Source organism: Oncorhynchus masou, chromosome 5, assembly GCF_036934945.1.
Source record: "Oncorhynchus masou masou isolate Uvic2021 chromosome 5, UVic_Omas_1.1, whole genome shotgun sequence".
In the NCBI taxonomy this organism is placed as follows: domain Eukaryota; kingdom Metazoa; phylum Chordata; class Actinopteri; order Salmoniformes; family Salmonidae; genus Oncorhynchus; species Oncorhynchus masou.
In genome coordinates, this window is record NC_088216.1 from 80,978,338 (window position 1) to 80,994,648 (window position 16,311).

A 16,311-nucleotide genomic window follows, 5' to 3' on the forward strand; every position below is an offset into this window, starting at 1 on the left:
ACATTCCTCCAGTCTCTTCCCCACAGTCTGTTCTGGGACACTGCTGCTCCCACACACATTACAGTGTTGTATCATTGTGTACTAAATGTTATTTTTTAATAAACTAGTAATTGATTACCTTGTCGAAATTGTTTTGTGTTTCCTCCTCCATACACCTAAAAGCACAGCTCAGCTCTCTAGATTGAATTGTGCAAGTGTGCATTATTATCTGACAGCGGTTCAAATTAAAGCCTTGTTTGTTGGAACACAAATTAACTATCCTGAACCTAGAGTTAAGCTGTAGCCACCACAGAGAAGCCACAGTAACCACCACAGAGAAGCCACAGTAACCACCACAGAGAAGCCACAGTAACCACAGTAACCACCACAGAGAAGCCACAGTAACCACCACAGAGAAGCCGCAGTAACCACCACAGAGAAGCCACAGTAACCACAGTAACCACCACAGAGAAGCCACAGTAACCACCACAGAGAAGCCACAGTAACCACCACAGAGAAGCCACAGTAGCCAACCACAGTAACCACCACAGAGAGAAGCCACCACAGAGAAGCCACCAGTAGCCACCACAGAGAAGCCACAGTAACCACCACAGAGAAGCCACAGTAACCACCACAGAGTAACCACAGTAACCACCACAGAGAAGCCACAGTAGTCACCACAGAGAAGCCACAGTAACCACCACAGAGAAGCCACAGTAGTAGCCACCACAGAGAAGCCACAGTAGTCACCACAGAAAAGCCACAGCCACAGTAACCACCACAGAGAAGCCACAGTAACCACAGTAACCACCACAGAGAAGCCACAGTAACCACCACAGAGAAGCCACAGTAACCACCACAGAGAAGCCACAGTAACCACCACAGAGAAGCCACAGTAACCACCACAGAGAAGCCACAGTAACCACCACAGAGAAGCCACAGTAACCACAGTAACCACCACAGAGAAGCCACAGTAAGCCACCACAGAGAAGCCACAGTAACCACCACAGAGAAGCCACAGTAACCACCACAGAGAAGCCACAGTAGCCACCACAGAGAAGCCACAGTAACCACCACAGAGAAGCCACAGTAGCCACCACAGAGAAGCCACAGTAACCACCACAGAGAAGCTGAATCCCCAATCAAATCAAGATGGAGCTACCTGCACCTTAGCCCATTAATTGACTAAATGAGCCAACATAATGTTACTCCTTATAGTCCAAGGACCTTACATGTTCAGTTTAGAGGCAAATTGGCTCTGGTGCCAAAACAGCCAAATACTCCATCTAAACATGAATCAATTCCCAATTGCAGTACGGTTCTAGAAATATTAAGCCCTCTACATTCATATCACATCAAAAATCATTTCACAAATTCAAAATATACACTTACTGTACACTGTTTTAACTGGTTTTAATAGAGTCGCAACCTACTTTTTTCAGTGACAACATGTTTGTCGTCCGTCTTCCGTTTCCACACAGGTGTTCTGAGACGTAAATAGATAATTAGCACAGGTAGGCCTACGCCTCGGTCTTCTGTCTATAAACAAGCACTGTAAAATGGACCTATGACAGTGTGGGAACCCTATAAAGGTGTGTAGTAATTTAACCTTCAGATTTTTGGAAAATGTCTTGCTGATATGAAAGATACGTTCCTTATGTTTCCACAACTAAGCCATGTGTTTTAACATTCAGAGGACGTTCTTGCAGCTCTTCACAAAACTTCCCCGGCCAGAAGAACATAGTACCTTCAATAGTCGCTAAAGTTAGTTATTATCTATGAATAGGTTACCCTCACATATCCAATCCCCTCCGATCTACATCTAGTGCCAGGGGTTTATTTGGGATTCAGAGTTTGAGTAGGCCTTCCGCACATCTCTATGGTATGACTAACACAGATCTCTGTGGTAGGCCTTCCACACATCTCTATAGTTTGATTACCACACAGCTCTATGGTAGGTCTACCACACATCACTACGGTATGACTTCCACACATCTCTATGGTAGGCCTACCACACATCTCTACGGTATGACTTCCACACATCTCTATGGTAGGCCTACCACACATCACTACAGTATGACTTTCACACATCTCTATGGTATGACTACCACACATCTCTATGGTAGGCCTACCACACATTACTAGGGTATGACTTCCACACATCTCTATGGTATGACTACCACACATCACTACGGTAGGCCTGACTTCCACACTCTATGGTAGGCCTACCACACATCACTACGGTATGACTTCCACACATCTCTATGGTATGACTACCACACATCACTACGGTAGGCCTGATTTCCACACTCTATGGTAGGCCTACCACATATACTGAACAAAAATATAAATACAACATGTAAAGTGTTGGTCACATGTTTCATAAGCTGAAATAAAAGATCCCCGAAATGTTCCATACGCACAAAAAGCTTATTTCTCTCAATTTGTGTGCACAAATTTGTTACATCTGTTTGTGGGCATTTTTCCTTTGCCAAGATATTCCATCCGCTTAACAGATGTGGAATATCAAGAAGCTGATTAAACAGCATGATCTTTACACAAGTGCAACTTGTGCTGGGGACAAGTTGCACAAATGGGCAGTTTTCTAACACAACACAATGCCACAGATGTCTCAAGTTTTGAGGAAATGTGCAATTGGCATGCTGACTGCAGGAATGCCCACCAGAGCTGTTGGCAGAGAATTGAATGTTAATTTCTCCCATAAGCCGCCTCCAAAGTGGTTTTAGAGAATTTGGCCGTATCAATCAATCAATCAAATGTATTTATAAAGCTCTTTTTAAATCAGCAAATGTCACAAAGTGCTGTACAGAAACACAGCCTCTAAAACCCCAAACAACAAGCAATGCAGGTGTAGAAGTGGCTAGGAAAAACTCCCTAGAAAGGCAGGAACCTAGAGAGGAACCAGGCTCTGAGGGGTGGCCAGTCCTCTTCTGGCTGTGCCGGGTGGAGATTATAACAGAACATGGCCAAGATGTTCAAACGTTCATAGATGACCAGCGGGGTCAGATAATAATAATCACAGTGGTTGTAGAGGGTGCAACAGGTCAGCACCTCAGGAGTAAATGTCAGTTGGCTTTTCATAGCCGATCATTCAGAGTTAGAGACAGCAGGTGCAGTAGAGAGAGATTCCAAAAAGCAGGTCTGGGACAAGGTTGCACGTCCAGTGAACAGGTCAGGGTTCCATAGCCGCAAGCACAACAGTTGAAACTGGAGCCACAGCATGAGCAGGTGGACTGGGGACAGCAAGGAGTCATCAGGCCAGGTAGTCCTGAGGCATGGCCCTAGGGCTCAGGTCCTCCGAGAGAAAGAGAGAAAGAGAAAAAAAAGAGAATTAGAGGGAGCATACTTAAATTCACACAGGACACCGGATAAGACAGGAGAAATAGTCCAGATATAACAGACTGACCCTAGCCCCCCGACACATAAACTATTGCAGCATAAATACTGGAGGCTGAGACAGGAGGGGTCGGGAGACACTGTGGCCCCGTCAGATGATACCCCTGGACAGGGCCAACCAGGCAGGATATAACCCCACCCACTTTGCCAAAGTACAGCCCCCACACCACAAGAGGGATATCTTCAACCACCAACCTACTATCCTGAGACAAGGCCAAGTAAAGCCCACAAAGATCTCCCCCACGGCACAAACCCGAGGAGGGCGCCAACCCGGACAGGAAGATCACAACAGTGACTCAACCCACTCAAGTGACGCACCCCTCCTAGGGATGGCATGGAAGAGTACCAGTAAGTCAGTAACCCAGCCCCTGTAATAGGGTTAGAGGCAGAGAATCCCAGTGGAGAGAGGGGAACCGACCAGGCAGAGACAGCAAGGGCGGTTCGTCGCTCCAGTGCCTTTCCGTTCACCTTCACACCCCTGGGCCAGACTACACTCAATCATAGGACCTACTGAAGAAATGAGTCTTCAATAAAGACTTAAAGGCCGAAACCAAGTCTGCGTCTCTCACATGGATAAGCAGACCATTCCATAAAAATGGAGCTCTATAGGAGAAAGACCTACCTCCAGCTGTTTGCTTAGAAATTCTAGGGACAGTATGGAGGCCTGCGTCTTGTGACAATAGCGTACATGTAGGTATGTACGGCAGGACCAAATCGGAAATATAGGTAGGAGCAAGCCCATGTAATGATTTGTAGGTTAGCAGTAAAGCCAGTACGCCCAACCGACCTCACAACTACATACCACTGTAACCCCGCCAGCCCAGGACCTCCACATCCGGCTTCTTCACCTGCGAGATCGTCTGAGACCAGACACCCGGACTAAACTGAGGAGTATTTCTGTCTGTAATAAAACTCTTTTGTGGGAAAAACTAATTCTGACTGGCTGGGCCTGGATCCCCAGTGAGTGGGCCTATGCCCTCCCAGGTATACCCATGGCTGCGCACCTGCCAATTCTTGTGAAATCCATAGATTTTGGCTTAATGAATTGATTTAAATTGACTGATTTACTTATGTAACGGATGTGAAACGGCTAGCTTAGTTAGCGGTGCACGCTAAATCGCGGTTCAATCGGTGACGTCACTTGCTCTGAGACCTTGAAGTAGTAGTTCCCTTTGCTCTGCAAGGGCCGCGGCTTTTGTGGAGCGCTGGGTGACGATGCTTCGTGGGTGTCAGTTGTTGATGTGTGCAGAGGGTCCCTGGTTTGCGCCCGGGTATGGGCGAGGGGACAGTCTAAGGTTATACTGTTACATTGATGCTGTTGACCTAGGTCACTGGTTGCTGCGGAAAAGGAGGAAGGTCAAAAGGGGGGGTGAGTGTAACGAGCTAGCTTAGTTAGCGGTGGGCGCTAAATAGCGTTTCAATTGGTGACGTCACTTGCTCTGAGACCTTGAAGTAGTAGTTCCCCTTACTCTGCAAGGGCCGCGGCTTTTGTGGAGCGCTGGGTAACGATGCTTCGTGGGTGTCAGTTGTTGATGTGTGCAGAGGGTCCCTGGTTCGCGCCCGGGTATGGGCGAGGGGACGGTCTAAATTTATACTGTTACACTTATATGAACTGACTAAAATTGTTTATATTTTTGTTCAGTGTACATGCTGGAACAGATGTGTCAATAATCAACTATTTTAATCGATATGTTGATTGATTTGTCTCAGATGATACAATTATTTGATTTTAGCTGCCCTAGTTTCTCTAGTTATGGTGCTTTTGTAACAGTATTTCTTCCGTCCCTCTCCTTGCCCCTTCCAGGGCTCGAACCAGGGACCCTCTGCACACATCAGAAAATGCCTCCCACGAAGCATCGTTACCCATCGTTCCACAAAAGCCACGGCCCTTGCAGAGCAAGGGGAAAACTACTTAAAGGTCTCAGAGCGAGTGACGTCACCAATTGAAACTCTATTAGCGTGCACCCCGCTAACTAGCTAGCCATTTCACACCGGTTACAGTCACCCCCCTTTTGACCTCCTCCTTTTCCGCAGCAACCAGTGATACGGGTCACGGCACCAATGTAACAGTATTGCTTCCGTTCCTCTCCTCGCCCCTTCCAGGGCTCCTCAGCACACATCAACAACTGCCTCCCACGAAGTATCGTTACCCATAGTTCCACAAAAGCCACGGCCCTTGCATAGCAAAGGGAACAACTACTTCAAGGTCTCAGAGCGAGTGACATCACCAATCGAAACTGTTTTAGCACGCACCCCGCTAACTAGCGAGCCATTTCCCACCGGTTACACTTTCAAGACAACTGGGAACTCAGGAGAAAGAAAAAAAAACAGTTCTTTCAAGTCGGGAAGGCGGAGCTCTAGAAAGATACCCGAGTTTCTGACTTGGATTCCCGAGTTGTTTGACCATCCACAACGATTTCCCCTCCCCAGAATGTCGAGTTCCCAGGCGTTGTTGAACGCGGCAGATGTACATATTGTAACCGCGAGTCATTTTCTGATTGCGTCACCAGAAAGCGTCACATTCTCAAAAACCGTTTGGTTTATTGTGTTTATTTAGGGTGGATGTGCCCCGGCTGCCATCGACCCTCAAAATGACCAAATTACAGTTTTTAAATGTATTTTTGACCGAACGTTTGATGTTAGCTGCCCAAGAGATATATAAGCAAGTGGAAGAGACAATATTAGAATACCAAGAAGAAATAATCCAGGGAAAGAGAGAGAATGATGAATTGAGACGCAAGTTTGGGATTCCATGGCCAGGTTGGTAATGTAGCTAGCTAACTACGTTATTTGAATAGCAAACTGTGCTAATGAGGATAATTAGCACACATTATGTAGCTAGTTATGTATTTGTTCTGAAATATGCCGTTATGAATGTGCTTTGTTTTAGCTAACCAACTATGACTGTGTCATATGCCAGTGGCTAGCTTGGCGTGTTAGCTAATGTAGCTACTGTATCTTTGTTTTCTGCAGTGCAGTCAGAGAGACGGCTAGCTAACGTTAGCATTCATGGCTAGAAAATCGAGAAACACTCTTTTCACGCCACGTCGATAAGGAAGTGACTTTTTCGTAGCAGGTTATGAGACTGAGGTTAAGGTTAGGAAAAGGTTTAGGGAAAATGCTCTCCTAACCAGTTACGAAAAATGTTCCTTGAAAAGAACATAGTTGTTAGTACATTCTGTGTATTCTGTTCCTCAATAGCTAGCTACTCAAATTGTGTGGTAGCAGGTCGTGATAGCTCAAGTAAAGGTGCTTTGCTAACGACACTACATTTTCCCTCCTTGACTTTCAGACCGAGAGCCCTTTGCTCCTGTAGAATCTGAGGAGGAGGGAGGCATTGGGCAAAAGCAGGAACCAGAGCCAAGGCAGACTATGGAGAAACAGGAGGGAAGGACCAGGAAGGAGGAAAATCAGTTTAGAGGACCGGACTCTCAGTCTATATTCACTCCTTCCAATGGAAATGATGACTATGATCAGAACCCACCTCAACACACCTCACTCAGTCAGTTCCAAACTCTCACTGGGGAGAGTAGAGAGGGAGGCTCTCTGTCCAGCTCATCAACATCCAAACCAATCAAAACAGAGACTGAAGGACTGGGTGTTTGTCCATTTGATCCGTCAAGTGACCCCAATACATTCTCTTCGTCAGTGAACCTTGACCTTTCGGCAGCACATAGTGAGAACAGTGTAAGTATGATGGGGGTGGAAGGTGGTGAAGGACTACTGTCAGGGTTTGAGGCGCTACAGATACCACTACACATGGAACAGTCCCTTCAAAATCACCACAACACAGCATTGTGTTGCAAGGTGTGTGGGAAACCCTGTAGACATATGGGCCATTTAAACGCACACATGCAGATGCACATGAAAGAGAAGCAATTTCTTTGTGGCTTGTGTGGTAAGTCCTTTAGCTCATCGGGAAGGTTGAAAGGTCACCAGAGGATTCACACAGGGGAGAAGCCCTATCAGTGCCATATCTGTAGAAAACGGTTCAATCAGACCGCACACCTGACGGTACACCTGAGAGTCCACACAGGTGAGAAACCGTTCAGTTGTCCCGTCTGTGGGAAGAGCTTCAGTCAGTCCAACAAGGTGAAAAGACACCTTGTAACACATTCTAGGGACAGGATGTTCCTACCAGGCCTATGAGGGAGATGAGGGAGATGCGGTAGATGTTTAAGTGGAAATGTACAGGATAGGGGTTATAGCTCCATTTCAAATCCATTTCAGTGTAGGAAATGATTTGAAAATGTTTAGACTAGCTATTTATAATAATGTGTCTCATCAAGCATTTTACCTAAATGGCATTGTCTATGTAAAGCAATTGTCAAAAGGTATTTTTACATTGTTACGCCTACAAGTACTGAAACAGAATTTTCTGTAATACATTTTGGAAGTCAATGGACATAAACATCCAAACTACTTATTGTATTTTTAAAGCATGAAACCAACGTGTGATTTTGGTGATAATAGTTATTGGGCAGTTGGGTGTAAATGGGATGTTTTGGACATTGTTGTGTTGTGTATTTTGGTAAATAAATGTCAGAATTCTTGAAACAAACCATCAGATTTTTCGTTTTTATTTAGTGGTGGAGGTTTGGATGATTGTCGTCCCTCAAAACATTAGATGTCAAGAAGATGTTAGAAGGTGAAAAGTTGGGTGAATGAGCGAAGCTGGTGATTCAACGGAAAGAAGCAACCCTCCAAAGCGGGAGAGCTTCATAACTGCTGAAAATCAGCTAAGTCAGATGACTTAAAATATTAATTTAGTCGAGCAAAGTATGTAGAACTCTAGAACTTTGTAGAACAATAGAACATAGAATCTATCCTGGGGACAGGATGTTGTCAACAAACAACTACTCTGGTCTCGTACCCCCTCAACTGCCTGAATTATGTGATGTTCTACCTGAAAATGAAAAACCATTGGTAACAACTATAATAAACATGAAAGAGTGCATGTTCATCCTTTCTTCCTATGTGGGTTCCAGGACTATGAAAACACGGATGACTTCTGGTGCTGTGCGGTGTGGAGGGAAGGCCAGGAGGAGGTGGAGGGTGTGGTTCCCAGTACCTGGGTGGTGGGAAGGAAGGTCCTGTGGCCTCCAGCCAATGGGAGGAAGGCTCTGAAAGAGAGACACAAGCCAGGAGCCAATTGGACGACATATGACCTTGTTAAGGTCAAACTATTCTCAGGTACTGAAGCGTCTTACCTACCACGTACACGATGTTGAGTTTTTAGTGGTTATGTTTGATGTTTAAATACCTTCTTAAATAACTTCCCCTAAAGTTCTCAGAAAATCAAGTGCAGTAATACATGTGAAATATAAATAAGCTCCTTGTAGTGTGTCACCCCAGTGACTGAAAGAATAACTGTTTCATGATCCCATATCCCTCTTTAACTCTATTTGTGCCAAATTACCAATTCTCAGAATGCTCTCAGGGAAGCTGCAGCTACACTGTTAATGTGTTGAGAAATCTGTTGTGTAATGTAATGTTTTTAATTGTATAGAACTGCCTTAACTTTGCTGTAGCCTGAATCTGAGATTGAGCTACCCTGTATGGTTTCAGAATCTCTGGAAGAGTGTGAAGGCTACAGTAGGTCCAGTGATGAGCTCACTGACAACGGAGACAGTGAGCCCAACACACAGAAGAAGAAGAGGAGGAGGAGGAAGAGGAGGACGGGTGAGGGGCAAGTTACCGGTCAGTGTGAGATAGCCTTAACATGGACATTGATAAATTAGGATTACTTCTGTAGGACAGTGTGTTTGACGAACATTTGATTTCCATCAACTTTTACAGAAGGCACTGATCAGATACCTCAAGGAGGACCCAGTGGAGATGGAAGGATACACACAGGTGACAGAATCCTTAGAGAATGTATTGGGCCACCGTGTTGTACTTTCACTAAACTAGCCATATGTATGGAACACAATTCTGTAGCGGTACTCATTGCCTGTTTATCCAAAGGTGTGTCAGGATCCTCAAACTCTCCTCCTCTGAAGAGGAGAGTGATGACGAAATCTGGAACCCTGGAGGAGAGTTCTGGAGCTCTAGAAGCAGAACCTCAGCTGGATCCGTCTGAGCTCAGAGGGCAAGTTTCACTACATCTACCGGTGTTCCCAGTGGTTTGTCACACAAGTGTTCTATGTCAGTTTGAGGCATTGCATGTGTTCTGATCAATCTCTTTTGTTGTTATTACAGCCTTGACGACGCACTCAACAAGGAGAGCTACCTCATAGAGGGACCACACTCTTCTGACGCATGTAAGAGAAACAAAGGCTGTCTAATGGTCCTGTGCGAATATTGCCCAAAGGAGGGTTATTTTATTATATGTTTTTTAGGGGGTAGATCAGCTTTAAAATTGCGAATAGATTGCAGACAATTACATTGATGGAAGCTACATCACTTCCAAGTCCCAATATATTTATTTGCACATAAATACATATGTGTACAGTACCAGTCAAAAGTTTGGACACCTACTCATTCAAGGGTTTTTCTTTATTTTGACTATTTCCTACATTGTAGAATTATTGTGAAGACATCAAAACTATGAAATAACACATTGTGTAGTAACCAAAAAAGTGTTAAACAAATCAAAATATATTTGAGATTCATCAAAGTAGCCATCCGTGGTGTTGATGACAGCTTTGCACACTCTTGGCATTCTCTCAACCAGCTTCATGAGGTCGTTACCTGGAATGCATTTCAATTAACAGGTGTGCCTTGTTAAATGTACATTTGTGGAATTTCTTTCCTTTCTAATTCGTTTGAGACAATCCATTGTGTTGTGACAAGGTAGGGGTGGTATACAGAAGATAGCCCTATTTGGTAAAATACCAAGTCCATATTATGATAAGAACAGCTCAAATAAGCAAAGAGGAACAACAGTCCATCATTACTGGAAGACATGAAGGTCAGTCAATCCGGAAAATTTTAAGAGCTTTGAACATTTCTTTAATAAGTGCAGTCGCAAAACCCATCAAGCGCTATGATGAAACTGGGTCTCATGAGGACCGCCACAGGAAAGGAAGACCCAGAGTTACCTCTGCGGCAGAGGATAAGTTCATTAGAGTTAACTGCACCTCAGATTGCAGCCCAAATAAATGCTTTGCAGAGTCCAAGTAACAGACACATCTCAACATCAACTGTTCAGAGGAGAATCAGGCCTTCATGGTTGAAGTACTGCAAAGAAACCACGACTAAAGGACACCAATAAGAAGAGACTCTCGTGGGCAAAGAAACACGAGCAATGGACATTAGACCTTTGGAAATATGTCCTTTGGTCTGAAGAGTCCAAATTTGATTTTTTTTGGTTCCAACCGCCGTGTCTTTGTAAGACGCAGAGTAGGTGAACAGATGATCTCCTTATGTGTGGTTCCCACCATGAAGCCTGGAGGAGGAGGTATGATGGCGTGGGGCTGCTTTGCTGGTGACACTGTCTGTGATTTATTTAGAATTCAAGGCATACTTAATTAGCATGTCTACCACAGCATTCTGCAGCGATACGTCATCCCATCTGGTTTGCGCTTAGTGGGACTGTCATTTGTTTTACAATGACCCAAAATACACTTCCAGGCTGTGTTAGGGCTATTTGACCAAGAAGGAGAGTGATGGAAGTGCTGCATCAGATGACCTGGCCTCCACAATCACCCGACCTGAACCCAATTGAGATGGTGTGGGATGAGTTGGACCGCAGGGTGAAGGCAAAGCAGCCAACAAGTGCTCCGTATATGTGGGAACCTCTTCAAGGCTGTTGGAAAAGCGTTCCTCATTAAGCTGGTGGAGAGAATGCCAAGAGTGTGCAAAGCTGTCATCAAGGCAAAGGGTGGCTACTTTGAAGAATCTAAAATATAGTATATATATTTGGATTTGTTCAACACTTTTTTTTGGTTACTACATGATACCATATGTGTGATGTCATAGCTTTGATGTCTTCACTATTATTTTACAATGTAGAAAAGAGTAAAAATAAAGAAAAACCCTTGAGTGGGTGTGTCCAAACTTGTGACTGGTACCTTTAAAAAGATATATATTTTCCTTTATTACTTTCTAACTCTACCACCCGTCCCCTAACGCTTAGTCTTCTACTACCAGCTTATACACACTATATACATTTTATGGGCACAGGTTTATTTTACAATAGTTATGTTTGTTTTTTCTCCTGTCCTTCCTCTAACCTCAATCTCTCATCTATTTATTTCACTAAAGTTCAGAATCTCTATGCGTTTTAAAGACCCAGTATGTTTGACATTAGTTATCTTGTTATTATTCCAACCTTCATCTCCATTCAACCCCTCCCATCTATCTCTTAACACCATCCATATTGGATTTTTATTTGCCATATATTTTTCAACTGTGTTGTGATGTTTCACAAGTTTTGAACCTTTCTATTCTCAATTTTGTACAGATTGTAAATTAAAAATACTTTTTTTTTGCTAAAAGTATTACTATATTATTGACCAATTGACTATGACCTTTCAGATCACCCAGTAGTGCGATCTGCATAGTTAGCTCCAGGTAAATGTTGTAATTATTCAGCCATTGCTGGACCTGCAACCATCAACAAGCTACATAGTACCAAAACAAATTATCTAATGATTATGTCTCTTCGCAGCTAAATCTGCAGAGCTGGGAAGGTTGTATCCCCAATATATATAACATTCTATTGGTTGCAAGAATTTTGCATAATTTAAATATAAAAATTCTAAGTTTTGAATCTGGTGTCATTTTGTGTATCAGTTCATAAATTGATTTTGTCAAATCTCTTCCCAACTCTTTTGCAATCTATATGGCACAGCTGTAAAATTGTTGGTCCTTAATAAATGAAACTGGTATACTTTTTAATTTATCTCGATTTTCTTTAACCAATTATTGTCTTTAATGCAAGGACAGGCAGACAAGTTCCCTACTTTTTTCCCCCTTCCACTTTCCTCTTACATTTTTGTGTTAATTCTGCAATTAGTTGGTTGTAATTTTGGGTAGAGCAGACATTTCCACATATTTTTGTTAGCTGTGTGGCATAACGCCACCAGTCCTTATTAAAACAACAATTCTAATGATAACCAAAACACTTAGGAGAATTAAAAGTATACATTAAATCCTTTTTTAATGAGAACATTCATCTTGCAAGAATCTATATAATACATTTCACAGTAACCCTTTCTTATAAGCAGGATATTTTTTAATTTACATTTTCTAGAAGATTTTACAAAAACATGAGGCAGGTTAAAACTGCACATTTAAAAATCTGAGTATTCCAAAAGAAACCCTAGACATCTAAACATTGGCTTGAAAGGGCAAATGGAGGTTCATCAGCGTACAGTGACACCTTTTGTTGTTTTCTAACCCCTTTGATATTATTGTTAATAGCTGAGATCTCAATGGCCGTAATATGCTTAACAATATATATTAATACGTTACAAGTTTTACTCAATTGTATATAGTTGTAAGAGAATACATAAACCTACTATATGTGAATTACTTCCTTGGTATTTCCACTCTCTCTGTTTTTAGGGGATTCTGTTTTTCCAACCTCTCAATCCAGAGAGGGAACATTCCTAAGGTATGTGCTGCAGCTGAACAATGTAACCTTTGCATTACTAATGCCAAGGCAGATGGATAGGAAGTAAGAACACACTCTGATGTAAGTGCTGTGGAATTAAGTATCCTCCCTTTTTTGAAAAAAATGTTTTGTGTGTTTATAGTGGACAGGATATGATGGGAAACCTGCTGAATTCAACCCAAAGTTTTCCTCTTCCAAATGACCGTGAGTATACTCTTTATTTAATCAATCTGGTCAGTCACACAGAAATGCATAATGGCCTGGTTCACGGACCCAGATTACGCCTAATTCCAGGATTTAAAAGCCATCTCCATTAGCATGCATTTCAATCCAGGTGTAGGTTTAATTTGAATCTGGGAACCAATAAAGATTACGTTGTACCACATTGTGACTCTTCCATCTCCAGAGTTCCAGGAGCAGGTCCTGGGTCTGCTGGTGGACATCAGACAGTCCGTGTGGGATCTAGGAGGAAGGGTGGGAGTTCTAGAACACTGGGGTGGTTCTAGGGGTTCTGGAACAGATTTCCATTTTGACGTGTGCAGAACCTACGAGGACATGGCCAACCTGGAGAAAGTTCTAGAGCCTCCTGAAGTAGCTGCCCAGATGGTACGTGGATCTGCAGATCATTGAGTGATAAGCTAGCATTACAATGACAGTGTTGTTGGAACCCCAACGTACACAAAATAACTAGTTGTCTTTGTTTGTATGTTTCTCAGAAACAGTTCCTGAGCAGGATCGGTGGGAACACCTTGAGGGAAAATGTCACCAGGGTGATGGAGAGGTGGGTCCTGGACACACACACACACACACACACTTTTGGAATGCTGAAATACGGACTCTGTTCTCTTTTTAGGCTGATGACCAATGAACTGATGAGTACCTTCAACATGAAAGGAAGGAAAGGAACCAAGAAGAGTTTCCTCACACACTCCCTCAGTAAAATCATTATTGGTAATAGTTACCCGACTCAATAGTTCATTTCAATGTTTCGATCTGAAAGTCTGTCAGATGATGATGGTGACGATCATTTTACTGCAGAAGTATTACATATATTCCTTGTCGATGCCTCGTTTTAATGTGATTGAATGTCCACTGATCTTGTTCTCTCCTCTCTGAATCTTTCAGACAGCATCATGATCACCCACCCGTACGCCACAGAGTCTGCTGTGATGCACCTGATGGCCAACGTACTGAAGTACGCCCCAGACCGACGCGGAGGAGGAGGCAGACCCCCCAGACAGTCACCCCAGGTCCCCCATACCCAGAGACAGCAACACATCCAACAACACATCAACATCAAACAGGAGCAAGACTATTAATGCCTGGACACCTTCCTTCTAGCCTGCGTACCAGTCTGTTTGTCCTGTTATTGTCATGCCAAGGAGTGGGATGATAGCACAGACTGGTACCCAGGCTACCTTCCTACTTTACCTGGGTCATATTCACTAGTAGTCACCAAACCAGTGTTAATTTCGTCAACAAAAATAGTGACTAAAATATTCAGCAAGCACCTATTTTTCAGTGGCAATTGACAAGACTATAACTGAGTAAATAGACCCAGAAAAAGAACTAGAAGTAAACTAAAATGATATTTCATTCCAGTTGACTAAAACTGGACGAGAATAAATTATCTGACTAAAATCAGATAAGTGGACTGGACAATAGTTTTTGGAGAGATTGAGAGCTTTTCTGTGATAAGCACAATTAATATTAGCAGTGGGAAGGACTTGCCACATCACCTGGTGAGCTGGGGGGGGAGCAAGCGATGAGTGTGGACAGACCAGCTCCACTCTGTCTTCGATTATACACATCGCTCAGGTGACTCTCTTGCTTCCTCGTAGCTAACCAGTCACCACCAGCCTTCTGGTTAGCTACCCTTTGTCTGGTTAAGAAACACAAGCTGCTTTATGAAATGAAAAACAATAGCAGCATTGAGTTTAATAGTAAAACAACAGTCTAGCTCCCTTGAGTTTAGAAAAGTAGGCTGTCTTTGATATTTGTAGTCTCGCTCAACCCTCCCACTTTCCCCACTGCATTTCATAGCCAGGTTCTGTAGCCAAGACTGCCTCTTTTCCTCAGAGAAAATGGCTTGAGAGATTACCTTTCAAAAGATATGACTCATTATACTTGGACCAGGACTGGAGCAGTGGGTCTCGGCAGTTCAACCGTAGGGACTCGAACTTGAGGACTTGGGACTCGATTGGGATTTGAGGTTTAATGGCTTGACTACATCACTGGGTGAAATGGTCATTTAACCCCCCCCCCCCTTCTACTTCCTGACATCAGTGTGGCATCTGGGAAATGGTGAGAACAATGATGTGACGGAGGTGCAACCCATACTACTGTGTCAATACGTGATAGTACCTCGCCCCTCCCTTTCTCCTCCCACCAACCCACCCTGCGCTTGTGTGTCTTTGTTTTTTTATGTAATGTGTAATCTATGTAGGCTGAATTAGGAATTTACATGGCCCGTTAATACTTAAATATGTTTATCATATGTCTGCTGCTGGGAAGACAATAGGATGTTATGCAGAAAAATGTTTGTAGGACAAGGCTATGTATGTTTATGCACATGGAAGTCTGATTTATGTTTACTATGTGTTAATGAGGCAATACAAATGTGATGTGACTAAAGGGCATTTAGTTGACAAGAAAAACTATACTAAATCATTATTCAAATAACAAAAATGTGAGTGAGACTTAATTATAATTTCGTCATACTGACTAAGATTAGTCTAAATCTAAAAAAACAGTGCCAAAATGAATACTGTACCAAACGGACTGAAACATGTACTGCCTGGTCCCAGATCAGTTTGTGTTCTTGACAAGCCCATTGCTATCATTGTCAAGCCAAATATGATAATTGCATAAGAAGATTGCAAGAGAGCAGACAGACTGGCATCGCACCCAGGCTAACGCCTACTGTACTGTAGGCCTACCTGATGTACCCTCAGCCACCTTCCGCTTTTATGTTTAACATTTATTATACATGCACTGTATCTATCATCATTATTTGCCTTTTTGAATTTAATATTGAATTTAGGATTAATTTAATCGTTTTTTTAAGTTATGAAAATTAATTTTTGGAATGAATGATTGGAAGTAGTATTTTATAATGTACAAAGCCTTGACTTCTGGTTCTAAATAAAAATGCATGCCTTGAGTTAGCCACCGTGTGGTATGTGGTTTACATATATTTGGTGAAAGGGAAAAATGTGTGCAGGTAGTATAATGGATAATAAAGTAGACGATAACTTTCAGTTGTAATCTCTTTGATATACAATCATGTTATGTAGTTTGCATATTTATTCATGTTTACTGAGAAGATATAATCGCTTTGTTTGAAGATATGA

The 16,311-nt window shown here is 42.9% G+C and overlaps 1 protein-coding gene across 2 annotated transcripts; it reads left to right on the top strand.

Annotated features, from left to right (window-relative positions):
* Window positions 1–5,801: 5,801 nt before the first annotated feature.
* On the top strand, window positions 5,802–16,218 carry LOC135540365 (uncharacterized). 2 transcript variants are annotated; one of them, XM_064966970.1, is made up of 13 exons: window positions 5,802–6,156; window positions 6,689–7,083; window positions 8,385–8,589; window positions 8,965–9,096; window positions 9,196–9,252; window positions 9,364–9,487; window positions 9,598–9,659; window positions 12,910–12,958; window positions 13,101–13,162; window positions 13,365–13,564; window positions 13,675–13,739; window positions 13,812–13,909; window positions 14,084–16,218. In XM_064966970.1, the coding sequence occupies exons 1-13, from the start codon at window positions 5,988–5,990 to the stop codon at window positions 14,275–14,277; spliced, it is 1,812 nt and encodes a 603-aa protein (XP_064823042.1). In that variant the 5' UTR covers window positions 5,802–5,987; the 3' UTR covers window positions 14,278–16,218. The 2 variants fall into 2 exon arrangements, with proteins under 2 accessions (XP_064823042.1, XP_064823043.1); XM_064966971.1 differs by having other exon boundaries at window positions 8,965–9,078.
* The last annotated feature ends 93 nt before the right edge of the window (window positions 16,219–16,311 follow it).

Coding starts and splice junctions, on each gene's coding strand:
- LOC135540365 (XM_064966970.1), top strand. CDS start 5,988: ATGACCAAATTACAGTTTTTAAATGTATTTTTGACCGAACGTTTGATG. Junction 6,157..6,688: donor GTTTGGGATTCCATGGCCAG/GTTGGTAATGTA, acceptor CTTGACTTTCAG/ACCGAGAGCCCTTTGCTCCT. Junction 13,163..13,364: donor TTTTCCTCTTCCAAATGACC/GTGAGTATACTC, acceptor TTCCATCTCCAG/AGTTCCAGGAGCAGGTCCTG.